This window comes from Pleurodeles waltl, chromosome 2_2 (genome assembly GCF_031143425.1).
Source record: "Pleurodeles waltl isolate 20211129_DDA chromosome 2_2, aPleWal1.hap1.20221129, whole genome shotgun sequence".
In the NCBI taxonomy this organism is placed as follows: Eukaryota; Metazoa; Chordata; class Amphibia; order Caudata; family Salamandridae; genus Pleurodeles; species Pleurodeles waltl.
In genome coordinates this window covers 111,401,122-111,421,239 of record NC_090439.1, presented here as the reverse complement: position 1 = coordinate 111,421,239, position 20,118 = coordinate 111,401,122, and the positions used below count along the sequence as shown (strand labels likewise).

Here is a 20,118-nt window from a genome sequence, read left to right as displayed (position 1 = left end):
AGACCCTATCTAGCTGCAGATTACTTACCGATCTATCCATCCTCCCCGCTCTGCGAATGGATTTCTAGGGATAGGCATGACCCTTCTCAGGGCTTTAGCTTTACCCACCAGTGGTGAATGTCCTTCTTGGCTCCACACTTCTGGCGTGGATAGTGGTGAAAATAAACTGAAGTTGGCGCGCCTGGGTGGTGCCTATATAGGTATCACTTCTGGCGCTGTTGACACCAATGACAGATGCATAGCCGATCGACGCCACCTACCAGTGTGCAGGGGTGCTAGTTACAAAAAATCTTCTAGATCCAATCTGATAACTGAGGAGAATTCAAAGGTTAGGAATCTGCAGCTAGATAAAGTCTCTACCAGATAAGCCGTTACCGAAGATAAGTAACTTGTTCTTTCAGAAGTACAGCTGAGAGAGGAACTTAGGCTCCTGCTACGTGCTGATAACCTTTACTACAGCAGTTTGGTTAGACAGACTGTGTGTAGATACTGAAAGAGTGCTTGTATTGCCCAATCTATTTATTCTCACAAGTTACAATAACACCAGAAGGCTGACATATTTATTGTGAAAAATGTATGTGAATGTCTGTAGTCATTTTAAGGGATGTGTTACTACTCTATGCTCAAGCCTACAGTGAGGTGTTTTGGTTACATTGAATCTCTCAGATTTCCCTAGTAGGTAAGGGGATTTGTTGATGTTACCCAATCTGACAAACCATGGGGTATACAAGATTTTTATTTGGATACTCCTTGTTAGGCTTTCCTTGGGGAGATACTGTTTTGTTTTGCCAGCTGTAATTTTGAACTAATTTTTAATTTTAGGAGTGCATGCCATGCCTGATGGTTGGCTGGTTGGAAAACTTGCACTCAATACAGTAGGCCTGATTTCATTATGGCGGCAAGCCAATGATAGTTATTTGCCTAACTGGCAGTTATGTCTGATTCTGCAGTTCTGCTCCGTTACTATGAAAAGTTACAATGACTGCAGTAGTCCAGATTTATTTATTCTGAAATCCGTATGTTAAAGCCTTTAGGCTTTTAAGGGTGGATTATTATTGCACTGTTAAAGCCTGCAGACATAAACTTTGTCACATGAAAACACATTGATTACCTTATTAGGCAGGGATTTTTGTGTTGATTAGCCACTTTGACAAACCCTACGGGCAGGGTTAGTTGTCTGCCAGGATCTTGTGATTAAAAATTAAAAATCCATTATTGGTTGGTCGATCTGTCTGTCTTTCTAGTTGTCTGTCTTATCTGTATTTATCTCTCTATCTACCTACCCACACAGAGGCTTTGTTTCAGTCCTTCTCTGCCTTCGGCCTCTGTGTGTCTCATTTGCACTCTGCTTCCATACATGACAACATACAGTAAGGGGCATTGGGTCAGCCCTCTTCAGCCATTGGTTCTTTTTCCTTGTTAGTGACAGCATTGGTTTTATGATGTGCACATCACCTAAAAATGAATGTGCTTCAGTACCCAGGGCTGATGAGCCAGTACATTAGTTTTTTGTGTTTTCTTTTAAAGAACCCCTTTCATTTAGTTCCTTCTCCTTTATTCATTTTCATTTTTTATAGTTTGTGTGTTCCTGGACAGTTCTGACGAGCCACTTGCTTGCTCCTCGTTTCATCCGAAGTGCGCCGCATCCCGCACAGGCACTGACGGCTATGCTGGAACTTTAAATGAACAATATATTATGTACATTACCATCAGACTATAGCTACCCACTGCTATGTTTATGTGCTGTTTCAATGAATATGCCCACTATGTTTAGATGACAGCATGTTCTTTTTTTTCTATTCAATTATAATTTATCTTATGTTCTACCGTGGCTATGCAACTGAGTGAACGCAAGAATGAGTCAGTGGGTGGTTGTATAACTTGCATGAGGGCAATAAAGAGTGGCAGTGTGCAAGTATGAGTACTAATTGAGTGCCTAAACCAATTAATGGCTTGAGAGGCACCTGAAATAAATTAATAAGACCTACTGTTATTGACAATACTTGCCTGTCAAAACAGTAAAGTGACAAGCGCAGTTTTTCTCCCACAAAATATGCCTCTCCCTGATTAAGATACAATTACATTTTGTTGATTTGGTAGATCAAAATAGAATATTAAATGCGGCTGTATGAAGAAGAAAGCAGGATCATTCTCGGGCCTAAATGTTTAATTATGACCAACGTAGACAAAGATGTAGCACCAAAGCAAATGTCAGTTATCTTGAGCAAATCGATTATCTTCATTGGCTGAGGTGTCATTTGCTGGAAGGTATCTCTCCTTTCAATTACCTTAAGATTTATTTGAGGTAGCCTTTTCTATCTTCCGTATTGGTCAAAATACTGAATGCTTGAGAGACGTAATTACCAGGATATCAGAAGGTATTTGCCACCTCCCCAAATAGCTTAAATAGGATATATAAAGGGACACTTGAAGACACGTTTTGGCAAGGTAAATCAAGCATCAGTGGTAACTAAAATTCATTAAACATTTATTTTACAAGATTCCCAGTTGAGTAGGCTGCACAAAATTACTCTAATGGGGACATAAAAGCATCTGTACATGAATTTCCCCTACATCTAACAGTCTGGTAGTGTTCTCTGCAGGTACTTATATTTTGAAATGCCTTAAATGGAAGAATCTTAATAACAGGTTTGCAGAGATATATTTCACTTCTGTTGGTGTACTGTAGTTGCCCACACTTTGATTTTTCAGTGCATATGTTCAACATAGTATAGACTCTCTCCCTTTTTAGGTCACGCGTAAGCGCTTGACCTCATGTATACTTTTAGTATACTTCTTATGGCTTAAAGCCATTTCATTTGTTGGTTGCAGTGTCCTTTAAAAACGTTTGCTTCCTAGTGGTCAGTCCTGCGTTTTTTCTTCCTCCTTTTCCTGTTTCAGAGCAGTGACCAATTACTGTATTATTCCACTTTTTTTTTTTTAATCTGTTTCTGTGACTGACTATTTGCGACATTTCTTTGGTGCTCCTCTTTCACTGTGGGTCTTTTAGGCTCGTAGCTGCCTGCGTTTTATAGCAGCCTTTGTTCCTCCCATGTCGCTGACATTTGTTTTGGCTTTATTCCAGTGCTGTCCTCTTTTACCCCTGGCTCCTACAATAGGCTTATTTGACAAAAGAAAACATGGCTGTTTAGCTCACTGCTTATGAAAACCACAATATGCCCTTTCTATTAGAATGTAGCTAAACGTAGAAGCAATGATGTGAAACTTGCTTAGCCTCCATTGCATATCAAGTCTCTCTTTTCAGGGCACCTCCCTGCCAGCACGCACAACATTGCATGCAGGGCATTGCTTATCTCCTTTATTGGGACCATAAATCTTCTCAGGCTGCTCTGCTTGTTGAAATGCAAGGCAAAAATGCTTGCAAGACTTTTCATTCTGTTAAAATAAAAAGAATATAACTTTTCCAGCCTTATTTTCCAATTTCTGTTCAGACGTTTACACAACTCTAGGTAGTGCAATTATCTTGTCTGTCCTCAAGGGCTTGTGATTTCTGATGTCAGTAGCCACCAATGACCACCGAAACATGGCAGGAAAAGACGAAATTATGAGTCGGGTTGACCAATTTATGTGGCAAGAAAAGTCCAGTTCTGAATTCACAATGCCATTTGCTCTAACTCAAGAAAATGCAAGACCTATTGCATTGTAATCCTTGTTATTCTTGTCAGTTCAGCTTCCATTTGTATAAGTCTAATTCTTCCCTTTTTAGGTCGCAGCCTTCCAGACAGCTCCGATAAAGACATCTTGGGGGCTTTCAGAAAGATGACATAGGAATGCTTACTGTCAGTCGCTTGCCATTGGCTATGTGGCTTTTTTCCTTAACATTTGCTGGCTGTATTTGTTTTAGGCTCTCCCGGTTCAGTTCATCCCACCCAATGAGACACCTGTGTTCACTGAATACTTTCACGAACTCCTTTTCTGGGATCAGTCCTTTAAATCTCATTCTTATGTCACGTTTGCTGGGCATTCAAAGACTGAGGTCAGATGTCATTCTCTGTTTTCGTTGGAACCTGGTTATTTTATTTTACTTTTTGCTGACTTCAAAGTGACAGCCTTTATAGATAGGAGGAATGCAGCCTTTCTTCATAGATTCTTTTTGTGCCCTTGATTTTATTTTATTTTAGACATAGCCATCACAAAATGTATATTTTTCTTAATTTGCACAAAACATTTGCACACTTTGTGAAACATTCTTTTCCTTTTTAATTTATGAAGCTGCCTTTTTAGGAACAAAATACAAACCAGCTTTTCAGTCTGTGCCAGCTTAACATTTGGTGGTGTTCGGCAATTTACACTGTTTATGGACCATTCACTGTCAAGCACAGAATAAGATCTTTTCACAGAAAAGAGCCAGCCACATTGTAACAATTTAACTATGCTTGGTTTTCACTATGATGTGTAAAGCATATGCTTTATTTATGACTTCGGTGGCAACATTCCTGATAAGTTTAAAGGCACTTTTTATGAAAGCTTTTGTGTTTGGTTACCGACAAAATAATTATGCATTCTGTCTGCAAGTGTGCCTTTATCAGAACACATACATTACTGGTTACCTTGCAGGCACTAGGGCCATGATTTGGATGGTGCAGTGGCACAAGGGCCAAAAGCCCTAGGGAACCCACTGAGAGCAGATCATTGCTATATTACCACTGAACAAGCAGCGACAAGCACAGTTACCTTTTGGATGGTGGAGCAGGTGCAATGGTGCAGGGGCCAAAAGCTCTAGGAAACCCACCTAGCACCAATTATTGTTATATATTATCATTGAAAAAATGGTGCCAAGCACAGTTAGATTGCAGGCACTAAGACCACGATTTGGATGGTGCGGCAGTTGCAGTGACGCAGGGGCCAAAAGCTCTAGGAAACCTACTGAGCACCAGTTATTTCTAAATCTTACCTACCTTTTGGATGGCGGAGCAGGTGCAGTTCCCCAGGGACCAAAAGCTCCAGGAAGCCCACGCGCACCAATTTTTGCTATTTATTGCCACTGCACAAGCAGTCTCAAGTGCACTTACCTTGCAGACCCTAGGGCCACGTTTTGGATGGTGCAGTGTCCCAGGGCCCAAAACCTGTAGGAAAGCCACTGATTAACAATTATTGGTATATGTTACCACTAGATAAGCAGTCACAAGCACAGTTACCTTGCAGGTGCTAGGGCCATGATTTGGATGGGGCAGCAGGTGCAGTGGCACAGGGGCCAAAAGCTGTAGGAAACCCACTGAGCACTGATTATTGCTTTGTTTCCAATGAACGAGCAGTCAGAAGTCCAGTAACCTTGCAGCACTAGGACCATAATTTGAATTGTACAGCGATACGGGGACCAAAAGCTCTAGGAAACACACTGAACACCAGCTATTGCTATGTGACCACTAAACAAGCAGTCACAAGCACAGTTAACTTGCAGGCACTAAGGGGCCACGATTTGAATGGTGCAGTGGCCTAGGGCCCAAAATCTCTGGGAAACCCACTGAGCACCGTTTGTTCCTTTATTTCACTTCTGAACAAGCAGTTAAAAAACGCATTTACCTTGCAGGCAGTAGGGGCCACACTTTGAATGGTGCAGCAGGTGCAGTGACAAAGGGGTCCAAAGCTCTAGGAAATACACTGAACACCAATTAGTGCTATATTTTACTACTAAATAAGCAGTCAGGAGTGTTTTTTTTATTTTTATTCTGCCGTAGCCATTGCACCCAAAGTAGCACATAGCCTAAAGCATCACTGTAATAAAAGCTGTAACCTATTGGACGTTTCTCTCTACCTACAATTTGTCACATTCAGCACATTTATATGGCACATGTTGACAGTTTTTGTATAGTCCTGAAACGCTTCTGAATCTGGACACAGTAACAACTTGGCAAGGGCATTCTCCATTCTATATAACGTAAGCCCTTCAGCCATTGTCAACACTATATGAATACTTATAACTTACCATATGGCATTCCACACCAGGCATTGGCAAAGCCAATAGGTCTCATCTATGCGAGATCTATCGGCTTTATTAGTGTTTTTTAGACTGATTATACAGCGGCATTAGCTTCAGTGCAGCAGAATAGAAAGTAAAAAAGTAGTATATTATGAGGGCAACGCTGGCTGTGTGATAAAGCTTTCTAACATTACTTTCAGCCATTTGCAGTATAGCTTAAAATAAATAATAGTAGTAAAACTAAGAAATCTCACATAGGCAAGACCTACTGGCTTTATCAATGGTTGTTTGTGTTATGCCAGTAATGTAGGGCCGGAACAAAGGTCTTTCGCTCCTTAGCTATTGTGACATGTTGCCGCTCACAGTGTCTTGGCAGTAGGGCAGTAGAGGATTAAATATTAACAGTCACCAACGAAACAAGTCATACGATTACAACATAAGACAGTGTCTGACAGAATCATTTAAACATTTATAACAATACTCGCTCCACAATATCATTTCCATTTGTGCCTGGAAAAGTGCATTGTCTTGTCATGTATAAACTCCATATTACAAAAACAGTTTTCTCAAACCCCTGCAGGGTGGCATTAGGAATTAACTGGTCAAGTGATAAATGAACTGGAGAATGCAATATGCTAGTCACAAGCAAACTCTTTCTGTTATCTTAACAGTGAAGAGAAAAACATGGCAAAGCCAGTAGGTCTTGCAAGAGTTATTGTTTTTGTTTATTTTATCTGTGTGGTATAGCACTGTGGTTGTATAGTATGTCAAACTTTATTCTAAATTTCAACGAAACAGCCATTATTCTTTTGTTATTTATTAATGTGAGAGATGGTATGAGCTTTACATTAAAATTTGAAATGGAAGGGAAGTAGCAACTTCAACAACTGCTGTCTTAAAAAATATTGTGATATAGTGAACACAACTTTTTATGGGGTTTGGGCATGCTTAATATAGAGAATGGCATTGTAGTGGTAGGTATTTAGTAAAGTGGATATGGGATAGTGTGATAGGAAATATACCTCATGTTTAATGGAAAAGGACTGTTAAATTTTACTTTATTTTATGGTGCACATGTATAGATGAATGAAATTTCTCCCTTAACATTGCAAGTGAAGAGAAGTGCAAAGCACATTTTCGAGTCTCAAAGGAAACTGAATAGACAGTGTGGGTGTGTGTATAACAGGCAAGGAGTCCTCCGAGTTCGCTAGTATGTGTGCTTGAGCTAGGAATGAATGCTATTGTTTTTAAAAGCATAGCAAAAGGGTCCTTGAAGCTTGTTTTTTGGCACTGTAAAGTTGAAACTAAAACTTAAGTTGTGGATGAGGTGGTGTTGCAAGTATTGTTTAAAGCTTTCTGACTTAACAAATGAAAGGCAGCATTGTTCAAAGTGAAGTAAAGGTACATTTAAGAATACATGTAAATATTGCTCTCATGGTCACTTTTTGGACACCCATAAGCTAAATTAAATGAAGGCTAACATTCTCCATTGTACTTTGCACATTTTTTTGCAGTCACAACTATTGTTTAAAGCTGTCTAACAAACTAATTGAAAGGCAGCATTGTTTGAGGAGGAATAAACATAAATAACTCCTCACATGTAAGGGCCGTTTCGTTAGAGATCAGAATATGTACTGCCCATACTGCTTTCACTTGCAATGTTAATTGTTGAAAGGGAGTGCTGGATTAATCTTTTTTTACTTGTCCACATTAATTAATTTGCACCACAATCACAAGATGTTGTGGCGTAGCTAGGACTGGAATGAGATTCCCCAGCTTCAGAGGTCACATCAAGAAATACATAGAAATGCAGGTCTCCTTATCTGCAGATCAGTGGCCTTTGAAGCTAGGGAACCAGATAAAGTCCAGCTTCAGCGTTTGAAGCACATTTTGTTATCTTTCAGGAAATGTAATGCAACAGTGTGTGTGTATAACAGGCAAGCAGCTTCCCGAATGTGCTAATGTTTGCTTGAGCTAAGAATAAACAAACACTTGCGTGCAAGGTCCCCTCGCAGTCATGTAAACTAAGGCAAATTGTTTAAAAAAACACAGTAAAGATGTGGCCAAGATGCAGTTGTAAACAGAGGTGAAAGCTTACGAAACAGGCAGACACGGACAACTAGAGGGTGCAGATGACAGAGCCATCTACAATACAAAAGAGACACTCTTTAGAGTGGCTCAAGAAGAAGAAAATAATAGCTTCCAAAAGTGGGACCTTTAGAAGGACGCAGGTACTTGGGCAATGATCTATGGGAGGGTCACATGCAAGAAGGAAATGCCAAAGGTAGAGCTGACCAGAAGGAAGCAAGCAGTCGAGAGTGGCTTTGAAGCCCACCTATTGTAAGTAATGGGAGGAGGGTTCCAAGCCTACTAACTTTAAACAAAATGTCTTGAAGAGACCGTGCATGTGCTGTCTATGCAAGATCTAACAAAGCTTTAGCAATTGCAGCCCTGGAGTCCCTGATGCAAGATGATAAACTACTCATCAGCTCTGTGGATCTCTGGACCATTTCTCATAGACTCTGAATTGATTTACTGTTGAATGGTTTGGCTGTAAACATGCTTAAACTAAAGGGATTCAGCCCTGTTTTTATGGACAGTCTGGTACTCTTTTGCTTATGGGGTCATATGTGATTGCTTAATACTGCCTTGCTGAGCACAAGCAATAATGCAGTCTTGCTCTCTATTAATGCCCCCTCTTCTCCATTAATGCTGTGTTCCTCCACATTTTACTTTGATGCAGAATCTCTTCAGCAGTGCCTTTCTGTAAGTCCAGTATCTTTCCTATCCTTGCCATGATTCTTCCTGTCCCTGCACATTTTCTCGATTCCATTCCCTCGCTCTTAGTGGTAATTTGGCCTCACAAGTCACACTGTTCATTGGTGCAGTCATGCTCTAATACTTAGCACATGCAAATTCTCTTCAACCTTCTGCACTTACTCCATTGTTGAAGCTTGAGTTGAGGGGAAAATTCGTTTATGGATCCGAGCAGATGCTGGTCATACCACTTCGATCTTCCCCGGTGCCAGTTCCACTGACGCTCCCGGCACTGCCCATGCTCCCGGGTAGAGCTGCCCCATCGTCACTGCCAGCTCCGACATGGAGCCGGATTGGCATTGTAGGACATCTACTCTGGTGCCTGCAGGGGCCTTGCCCCCTATTTCAGATTCTGAGCCTTATTATGGGCTAGCGTAGGGCGAGGAAGGTGAGGGGTTGCTAGTGTCTTTAAACATACCAGCGCCAAGTCCCCATAGACTGGCATATGGACTAGGTGAGACCAGTGGACTGGATACCTCCCTGAGTACTGGCATGCTCTGGAGGGTGCTTCATATTCAGTGGTGGTGCGGAGAGCGGCTGAGGTCCTGGACCTTGAGCTGCCTTCGGTGGCAGTCCGGACTGACCTCCTGACAGAGGTGCTTCAGCTTGGGATTGATTGTCTGAACCCCTGCTCCCCTTTAATGAATCCCTTATGGATGTCCTTCTGGGTACTAGGTCCAAACCCAAGACAGGGACTCCTGTGAGCAGGACTGTTGCACGCTGCCCTCACCCTGCACGACTGACCCAGGTTTCCTAACACAACACCCCACCCGTGAGAGCCTGGTTATCCAAGCCTTCACTTCTCAGGGTGCGTTTTCTTCCGAACCCACGGATAGGGAATCCAAGAGGCTGGACACACTTGGGAAGATGTTTTCTTTCGCCAGCCTGGCATTTTGGTTTAAACACCGCATGCCTTTTGAGCAGTTATTCCCACATGCTGTGGGATCCGGTTGTGCAAGTGCTGCCACAGGTCCTGGAGAAGGCAAGGGGTGTTCAATCCCAAGCAGTTGCTGATGGGACAAACACTTTGTGATATATATATATACAGCAAGGGAAATTAATGAATAACAAGGGACCAAGGGTTTGCATTTAATAATTAAACAGTGTTCCCTAAGTAAGAGATGAAAAAAAATATATATATAAGCCTATGGGGGGCAATCATACCCATATGCACAGTCCAATCAATGCAAGATAAATTTATTTGTGCAATTTAATTGCTAATAAAATATAAGTGGGAAAACATGTTCAGTAAGAACAGACCCTAGCAAATTTGTGACAAAAAGAAATACATCTGGTAAGTCACAATTCAACAAAGACGCAACTTAGCCCTTATACATGTAAAGTGCAATTCCCATGGGGTCAAGGTGTCAATGTTGACAACGTTTCGATCCTTTTAGCAGCATTAGGATCATCATCAGGACTAAAAAAAATAAATAAGCCTGAGGCCACTAGACATTAAAAAAAGAAATAATAGGAGGGGAAAATGGAGGGAGGAAAAAATGGGGGGACAAAGAAGAAGAGGAAAATAAATTCAATTAGTTAAGTTTAAATGGATGAAAATCACTATCTGGAAGTGGCACAAAGTTTCTTTCAGCAGTAGGTAGAACCTTGGTTAGATCTGTTTGCTTCCGCAGAGAAGGCGCAATGTCAGTAGTATTGTGCATTAGAGTTTCCAAGGCGGCAATCACTTGGGGACACTTCATCTCGAGTGGAACTCGGGCCTTCTGTAGCCTTTCTGTTTATACTGCTGCTGCCCAGAGTTATCAGAAAGATCAAGAATGACCAGGCCCAAATAGTCCATGTGGCTCCAGACTGGACACAGAGTCTGATATCCCGAGCTATTGAGCATGGCCACTGATCCTCCGATCAGATTGCCCCTTTGGAAGGAACTTCTGTTGCAACAGCAGGGGAGGGTTCTCCACTTGAATCTGTCCAGTCTCTGCCTTCTTGCATGGAGATTGAGCTGCCGCAGTTGACAGCTTTTGACCTTCCATCCAAAGTTTTTAATGTTATCTTGGCAGCCAGACATCCTTCTACCAAAACAGTATACATCTGTAGTTGGGAGAAAATTGTGGCATGGTGCTCAGACAATTCTACTGATACCCCCCACCACCACTTTCTGCCCCTCTTTCTGAGATTCTCTTGTTATAATGTCTGTGGCGCAGCAGGGCTTTGCTATGGGCACTCGCAAGGGTTACTTATCTGCTATCTGCATTTTTGAGTTTGCCTGATCAACCTTCCTTGTTTGTCTTCTATTGTAAATAGGTTTCTTGAAGGCCTTGCTCATATGTTTCCTCCATCTCCATTCATTATGCCCGAATGGGATTTAGTTTTGATATTTAGTTTTGACATTTCGATCCTCTCCACAACAGTCCTCTGAGGCTTCTCACTTTGAAAACAGCCTTCCTTGTGGCCATTACGTCTACCTGCAGGGTGAGTGAGCTGCAAGCATTGTCATATAAGCCGCTTTACCTTTCCATCTATCCTGACAAAGGCGTGCCTCGCGCTAGGACTTCCTTTTTGGCAAAAGTAGTCACGCCCTCTGATGTAGGCAAGCCCTTCATCTTGTCTACTTTTTACTCACCCTGACATCCTTCTAACGAAGAGGAGAGACTCCCCGCCTGGACTCAAAAAAGAACATTGATGTTCTACCTTGGTCATACAAAAGAGTTCCAGGTGGATGATCAACTCTGTGTCGGTTATGTAGGTGTGAAGAAAGGTTGAGCAGTTCAGAAGTGGACCATCTCCCGCAGAGTCATACTCTAAATTAAAATCTACTACGAACTGGCCAAGAAGCAACCACCTGAAGGTTTGTGTGCTTATTCTACCGGAGCAACAACTGCAACCACTGCAGTAGCACGCGGAGTTCCAGTCCTTGACATCTGTCAGGTGGCAACGTAGGCATCCTTGCACACGTTCACAAAACACAACTGCCCGGACGGTCAAGTCCGTAGGGACGGTTACTTTGCACGTTCTGTCCTGCAGGACTTTCTAGTTTGATCTTGTTTCGCAGAACCACCTCCGGGTATGGTATTGCTTGGGTATCTGTTCACAAGGTAGGGAATCTGCAACTATAAGTCTCCATCAGAAGAACAAGTTTCTTACCTTTGGTATTGCCTTATCTGGTAGAGACATATTCTAGTTGCATTTTCTTTACTGACCCACCCATCCTTCCCCCTCTGCGAACTAATTTCTAGGAACAGGGACTCCCTTTCAGGGCCTTAGTTTTGACACACCTGTGGCCAGTGTTCTTCATGGCTTTGCGCTTCTGGCAGGAAAAGTTGAGAAAAGAAACTGACATTAGCGCGCTGGGACGACGCACAACATCATATCCGGTGCGGACGATGATGACAGATGTGGAGCCAATCGACACCACTTAATGGAGCGCAGGGGTACTGCTTGAGAAAAGTTTCCAGATCGAGACTGACTGCTAGAGAAATTCTCATGGTAAGGAATCTGAAACTAGAGTACGTCTCTACCAGATAAGGCATTGCTAGAGGTAAGTAAGTTGTTCTATTGGGCAAATCCGAAATAAGGATCCCATTTGTACGGTGCTAGTAGTAATGTGCACAATTAACTGTCACTCAGGCAGGCAAGCTCTGGTGCCAATAACCTCTAGTGGTAATGAAACAGGCAGGCCACAATATCTGCAGCATTAACTCTTACCAACCAAAAGCAAGCGCTTATCCCTTACTCTTGGCAATCCAGTGCTGGTGTTTTATGATGCCAGGAGTCTATCTGGAACATTCTGGTGTTCTGTGCCTGCACTCTTGCTACGTGGGAGCTGCAGCCTGATTCCTGTGAGAGTAATGATACTCTCCTGTTGCCTGCGGCACAAAGCACACATCACTTTCTACTCTGATTCCAGTGCTTGGCCTGATGTGGCCCTCTGAAAACTCTGAAGTGTGGTTTGTCTCCACTTCATTGCCGGAACCAAGGAAAGACAACCAGTGGGAGCGCCAAGGGAAGAAATCTTAGGTTGTTGTGGTCCAGTCAAGATAAAGAAGTCACGTGGGGCTGTGCCTTTTATTTTAAAAAATATATATATATAGGGCAGCTTAAATACACCCATGATTTGTTTTATGTTCCAGCTTGACAGAGGCTTTGTCAGTGTGCATGGAGCAGTGAAAAATGGGCAGCACTTGCATCCAGTTAATCAGGCTAAGCTGTGTTGCTTTGGTATTCTCGAACCCTGTGGTGATGTAAGGAATATCCCATGATGTATTCGTTTAACCAGTGATGTGTGTCATTTGGTTTCCATAAAGCTTCTTCCCTGAAGAAAAAAAAAAAACCTAGAAGGTTAAGTTCCCCAGAACATGACACCTCAAAGTCTACTATGTTTGAAATGCACCCCTGCCGCCCCCTTCACAAAATAGTCCTTGGAGAATGGCATTCACCTTTCTAAGATAATGCATTACTGCACTTGCATTCTGTTGAAGTGGTCTCCTTACAATTTTAAAATCGTGTTTGTGCTGAGTTTTGGATTGCTGTCCCCAGTTGCATGTCTGTGTGCCTCTGTAAAAGCCATTTGGATAATAGCATGAGTTCTTTAAATTACTTACCTCTTGACCCTCTCTGAATGTTGTGAACGGAAAGTATCAATATTTAGTTTACGTGGTTTCTCCACTCTGTGTGTTTTTACCTTAGTAAAATGGCCAAACTGGAGGACCTGGAGGAGCTTGACCTCAGTGGAAATAAATTGAAAGCAATTCCGACGACCATCATGAACTGCAGGCGCATGCATACTGTTATTGCACACTCCAATTGCTTAGAAGTCTTCCCAGAGGTGATGCAGCTAACGGAAATCAAGGTATGCTTCACTGCTTCCGAACCAGCATATGAAAGCAGTTGTTTGCTTTAAAAGATTTTATTGCACTGGGTTGATATTAGGGCACACCTTTTGTGTACGTCTGCATATTGCTCTGTTTTTGGTTTAGTATTTCTTTTTTTAATTCTTTTTTGTTTGTTTAATTGTGCTTAAATAGCTAAAAGCATTGGTGGCTTGGTATGTACAGATACATTTGCGTACATATGGGCGTGTACAAGAGAAGATCCAAGGGGACAAATTATTGCAGTGAGGTAAAATCTCATTTAAGAGTCCTCGTCACTATTTGGAGTCTTCCTGTTCAAAGTCATTGTGGTACGCCGTGCGTGAGGCGTAAGCAGTGCTTTTTCTCATGTCATTTTTGCTGTACTCTGGTAATACTATGGAATTTGACCTTTGCTATGTAGTAGTAAGTATGAGAGTAATGATTAGTTAGTGTACTGTTCTAAATAGCATGTTATTGGATCACATTTATTTTCACTGGCATGACAAACCCAAGATCATTACTCAAGGAGTTTGTGATCTAGGACTGTTTTTAAAAAAACTGTTTACAATTAATGCACCTAGGAAAACAGCACGACTCGAACAATACCTAAAATGTGCATTGAGTTATTGACTGTTTATTACTTTTAAGGGGGTGGGGGGTGAGCTGGGGGTGTATTGTGACTCACTCCAGTTTTGGCTCTCTTGTGAGTTATGGCAGTAAATTACCATCTTACACTCTGTACATTTGCGTACATGTTTACTCACCCCCCAAAAAAGTTTACATTGAAATTGTTAGCTTTGGTTTGAACACCTCAATGTATGTTTTTAAAAACCTTAAATTCATGTAAAGAACCACAGTTTTAGTAAAATTATGGTTATGGAAAAAATGAACTGAATTGCACAAGCTAAAGTTTGGTCCACATTTCGTAATTCACACAACAGCCAAGCAAACTATAACTTCCTTACCAAATATAACTCCTACCAAGGCAAGCCTCAGGGACACATGGTGGATCTGAGCTTCTGGAATTGAGACCACCAATTCAGTAAATGGGCAGTAGTTTTCAAGAAACTATTGTTTAAAAATTGTTTATCTGGACATAGTCATTAAATTATAGGGGTAGTAGAACCGTCCATCTGGTGATTGCACACCTCCCTCTAGCCCGACATTAACAAAGTATTAGTTACACAAGGGTTCCGTTGGATAAGCACAGCAAATTAGAAGGCACTTGAGAGAAGGTGGTTGTAGGAAGCTGGCCCTTTATGTAGTATGTAAATACCGTGTAAAAGGTCCAGGGTTTTCTGAAAGAGTCTACCGGGCTTGCTATGCAATCTCAAAGTGTTCTACTTAGGTGTAGTGTGATACAGCAGCCTTAGGCTTATGGAGGAATTCAAGGCATCCACAAATGCAAGCAATAGTGAATACATGAGGCATAAGAGTCAAAAAGGAGATCTACCAACTTATAAAAAATAGCAAGTATCTTTATTTATGCTTAGGCACTAGAGAAAAATCGTTCAGGTAAGTAGGTTTTTTAATTGGAATTCTTTTCACTTTAAAAAGTGGACACTTTCTGAGTTCTGCAATGTTATCCAATGGGAGGAAAAAAGTTCTGGAAACAGGTAGAATACAGCAACATACAAGACCAATCTCCATGAGTTAGTGAGTAGTGGGCAAGGTCCAAGACAGCACCAAGAGTACACCACCAGTGGCACAGGAACGGCCGGGTGCAGTGTGCAAAACAACATCAGTTGCCCATTGTGTTTCAATGGAGATCGGTCATTACGAAAAGAGGCTGCTGGCTCTGGCCAGGAGGCCAGTCGGGCTGAACCAACAGCCTACTGTGAGGAGAGCCATATTCACATTTCAAAGGCAGCAACCCTATGAGGCTTGCCTCCTTAGGAAGTCTAATCAGCAGGTCATGCTGTGGGAGGGGGTGTTACCTCTTTCCGTACAGGTGTTTTTTTCTGGGCCTCCTGAGAACAGAAGGCTCTCACCCTAGGGGGCCAGAACTGTGTCTCTGGTGGTAGAGTGGCTGAAACCAGTCAGCATGCACACCAGAGGTTGGGAGGGTTTCAGGTGGCACCTCTAAGGTGCCCACCCCGGGGTGCATGTATTGATAAATCTGTCACTGGAATCAGTGTGGGCTCATCAATACGAGATGTTTGATACCAGACATCCCTATCATCAGTGAACCCATGATGTAGCTGGGGAACTCCTACTGACCAGTGTCCAGCACATGTATTAAAAATGGCTTCCCTGGCCACTTTGTCTGAGAATTGACAAAGGTATAGCAGGGACATATCTTTCACATCTAATATAATGCACCCTGCCTAGGGCTGTAAGGCCTGCTGTGGGGGCGCCTTACATGTATTGCATGCAGTGTTAGGGGACATGGCACACCAAATGTGTGCCTTGTCATGTTTTAACTGTTGTCGCACCAAGGCACGCGGCCTGCAGTGGCAGCCTGTCGTGCTTGGTGAGGGGTCCCTCATGGTGGCAAAATTAATGCTGCAGACCTTGGGCACCCTCTTCAGCACCTAAGGCCCTAGTTACCAGGGGTACCATTTACTAGGGACTTAGAGGGTGCTAACTGTTTTGCCACTTGTATAGTTTTGGGGGAAAGAAAACTGGCACTGGGGACCTGGTTGGCAGGGTCCTAGTGCACTTCAGAGTTGCATCAAATACCAGGCAACATGTGTGTGTGGGGGCAAGGGTCTGCAACAAAGAACCCAGTTCCCTACAGTGTTGTACAAACCTGCAACAATCAGGTGAACTGATTAAAACGTCTTATTTCACTGGGAAATATCTGATATCTGTATTCATTTAACAAAGTTATGAATCGTGGAAGTGAACATTTCAGATTTCACTTCAGCTGTGAGCTTGTAGTGAGTAATGACGGCAGACTTACAGGATATTGTTCATTCTCCTGTGCATAGCTCAGTTGGCCAGCAGGTGGTACACGGTGCTGATGCAGTTTTAGGCTATCACCTTTTAACTCGTTGTTCTGTTTTGTAGACCGTTGACCTAAGCTGTAATGAGTTGAGTGAAATCACGCTACCCGAGAACCTGCCTCAGAAACTGCAGGAACTGGACCTGACTGGAAACCCCAGACTCGCCTTGGATCACAAGACACTTGAGCAGCTTAAGTGAGTCCATTTCACCTTCATTTTCCCAGCTCTTGGGGCGCAATGTTTTCTATTGGCAGCTTCAAAGAAAGGGTTGACATTCTATTACACTATGCTTTCTGTTACACTGAAAGATAACCATTTGCAGGAAAAAGCCAGCATCATGAGTAAAACACAGTTCTGCTTGCAATGATAGGTCGATGATAGGAACATGAGTAGTGATGTGGGAAAGTTTGTCTGCTTATGAGCATATCCTATGAATGTGTTGCCTGAGCATTGCACTACAGCACAGTAGAACCCAACACCTGCTTCAGTATTAAAATTATGTTGAATTGCCCATTATGGACTATTGAGTGACCTTTGGGAGAGGATCAGAATCGGAGCCCTCCTTGTAGGTTGTTTGTTTTATAGCACCTGGTTCTCCGCGGTCGTATACTTGGTTCGTGGAGGGGATTGTGGTATTTGGAACATTGCGGCTAAATTTTGCAGCAATAAATAGCATTGAAGCCCACACATTCACAAAATGTTCAAAATTATGTTGCGAAGTAACCAAATTGGCAGCTACCATATATTTCACTACATCTGTGTCCAAGTGATTTTTGCTGAAAATACTATGATCTCACTCTACCAAACAGGCAAGGCATTCAAGCAGCCGCCCTCATTAATAATAACTTCAACACACCTTTCAGTTGATTTGAAATTATGCCTTTCTCTGTTTGATTTTCCTGTTATGTTTTTAATATCCATACAGCCATGCATGCCTCAGACCCGTAATGGCTGTGTAAACGTCTCTTGCAAGGCCACTAGAAGTAGTAGATGAGCATTTGTCTTCCAGTAGACATAGGGCACCTTTTGCCTGTCCATTTAATAATGGTCACCTCCATAGAGATGTAGAAAAGAAAGCCATTTTTGTTGACCTCATACAAGATTTGACAGAAAGATGGACCTAGACAACTGTTCTCTTTGGTGTCATACCATACCTCTAGATTTACCAAGGGTTCAGGTTCTTCCTGGATGCATATCAAAGATGAGCCTAATGTACGTAGCATATGTAAATTTTGCTAAAATGTTGTTTTAGAGTTTTGTTGAGCAGGAATTGATTTTTATCCCAGGAATAGGGCAGAACAAATAAACCATGTTTAGAAATCTGCACACTGCGAGGAATGGAATCTACCTGTGGGTGGCAGGCATATCTGATAGAGATTTCTAGTTGCAGATTCCTTACCTTTGGATTTCCCCAGGCGTCAGACTGGGTCTGGAGATTCTTTTCTTCGAGCAAAACCCCTGTGTGCCGTTAGGTGGCGTTGGTCAACTTTGCTCGCATCTTTGGCGTTGTGGTCACGTGATGACGTCGCGGTCATATACAGGCGCCACCCCGGCACGCTGACGTCAGTTCTTTTGTGTCCGCAACAGCATATGCACAGAACCAGAGTAGAGCTACCCCAGTCATTTTTTGACTAACTGCGACATAATTGTTGAATTTGTTTTTTATGAGTTTGGTGCATCAAGGGATGTCCCGTAAGACTGGATTTAAGCCTACGACTCCTGTCGCTGCATGATGTCGGTGACGGATTCACATCGCTTGTGCCTCTGGTGTTTGGAGCACGACCCAAAGCTGTCCCCTGAGTGTCAGGCCATGAACCCGAAAGTTTGAGGGAGTGGTCCCTGAAGCTCATGGCGGCCCGACACTCTACTCTGCGTTGTTTCCGGTCCTGTTCGAGAGAAAGGTCAGGAGACCGGTCGCAGAGTCACCACCATTCTTCTTTGTCCAAGTTATCTGGACATTCAGGTAAGAAGTCGAAATGTTCTCCGACTTCGCCCTTCGCTCGCACAATGTGACGTGTGAAGAGCATCAACGCTCTAGGCCTCCATCCTTGGAGCCTCAGTCTGGGTCCGCTAGCACTTTCAGTTCACCGTGCTCCCTTTTGGCCTTACCAGTGCTCTTCGGGTGTTCACAAAAGTGATGGTAGTGGTTGCAGCTTGTCTGCGCAGGTTAGGGGTCCCAGTCTTCCCCTACCTCGATGACTGGCTGTTGAAGGCAGACACGCCCCAGAAAGTTGTCTCCCACCTCCAGACTACAGCAAACCTCCTGCATTTGCTGGGGTTCACTATCAACGTGCCGAAGTCACACCTGACCTCTCAGACGCTTCCTTTCATTGGAGCTGTTCTAGACACAGTGCAGTTTCGGGCTTATCCTTCCGAAAAGCGAGTCCAGGATATTTGGGCTGTGATATCGATGTTTCAGCCTCTGTCCTGGATTTCGGTGAGAATGACTCTGAGGCTGCTGGACCTCCTGGCCTCCTACATCCAGCTGGTCCAACATGCCAGATGGAATAAGCGGGCACTGCAGTGGGACCTGAAGTTCCATTGGGCGCAGCATCAGGGGAATCTCTCAGACATGGTTCGATCTCGGAGAGAACTGTGAAAGACCTGCAGTGGTGGTTGCCGAGTCCAGATTGGGTCAATGGCAGTTCCGTCTCCCTTCCCCAACCAGATTTCACAGTAGTGACAGATGCATTACTCCTGGGATTGGGCGGCCACATGGGAGAGGCAGAGATCACAGGCCTCCGGTCTCTGGCGGAGTCCGTTCTCCACATCAACATTTTGAAGATCCAGGCGATCCGACCTACATTGAAAGTATTTCTTCCCTCTCTCAAAGGGAAAGTAGTGCTGGTGTTCATCAACAACACCACCCCCATGTGGTACTGCAACAAGCAGGGCGGAGTGGGGTCTTGGACCGTTTGTCAAGAGGCTCTTCACTTCTGGACATGGCTGGAACGCTAGGGCATTTCCCTGGTGGTTCAACATCTGGCGGGCTCTCTGAATGTCAGAGCAGACAAACTCAGCCATCGATGCGCAGTCGATCACGAATGGCGTCTCCGTCCGGAGGTGGCGCAAGGTCTCTTTCAGCAGTGGGCAGAGTCTTGGTTAGATCTGTTATCCTCCACAGAGAATGCTTAATATCAGCTGTTTTGCACGTTGAAGTTTACAAGGCGGCACTCGCTCGGCGGCGCTTTTCATCACGAGTGGAACTCAGGCCTCCTGTACACCTTCCTGCTAATACCACATCTGCCCAGAGTTCTGAAGATCAGGCAAGACTGGGCCCAAGTCCTCTTGGTGGCTCCAGACTGGGGACGAAGAGTGGTATCCCGAGCTCTTGAGCATGGCCATCGATCCTCCGATCAGACTGCCTGTTTGGGAGGATCTTCTGTCGCAGCAGCAGGAGATGGTTATCCACCCAGACGTGTCCATTCTCTGCCTTCTTGCATGGAGATTGAGCGGGGACAGTTTACAGACTTCGGGTGGAAGGTCAAAAGCCGCCATGTCCTCTTGGCAGCCAGGCTTACCTCCACCAAAACGGTATGCGCCTGTCTTTAAAATACATTTGTGGCATGGTGTATCGATAAATCTGTTGTTCCCCTCTCTG

At 43.4% G+C, this 20,118-nt stretch overlaps 1 protein-coding gene across 4 annotated transcripts in view; it reads left to right on the top strand.

Moving 5' to 3' along the window:
* The window catches only part of PHLPP1 (PH domain and leucine rich repeat protein phosphatase 1), a 604,801-nt gene that overhangs the window by 516,985 nt on the left and 67,698 nt on the right, over positions 1-20,118 (top strand). For all 4 annotated transcript variants that reach the window (XM_069219488.1, XM_069219487.1, XM_069219486.1 and 1 more), the window contains exons 12-13: positions 13,406-13,568; positions 16,582-16,712. In XM_069219488.1, coding sequence (XP_069075589.1) covers positions 13,406-13,568; positions 16,582-16,712 — 294 coding nt within the window. The remainder of the gene's footprint in view (positions 1-13,405; positions 13,569-16,581; positions 16,713-20,118) is intronic.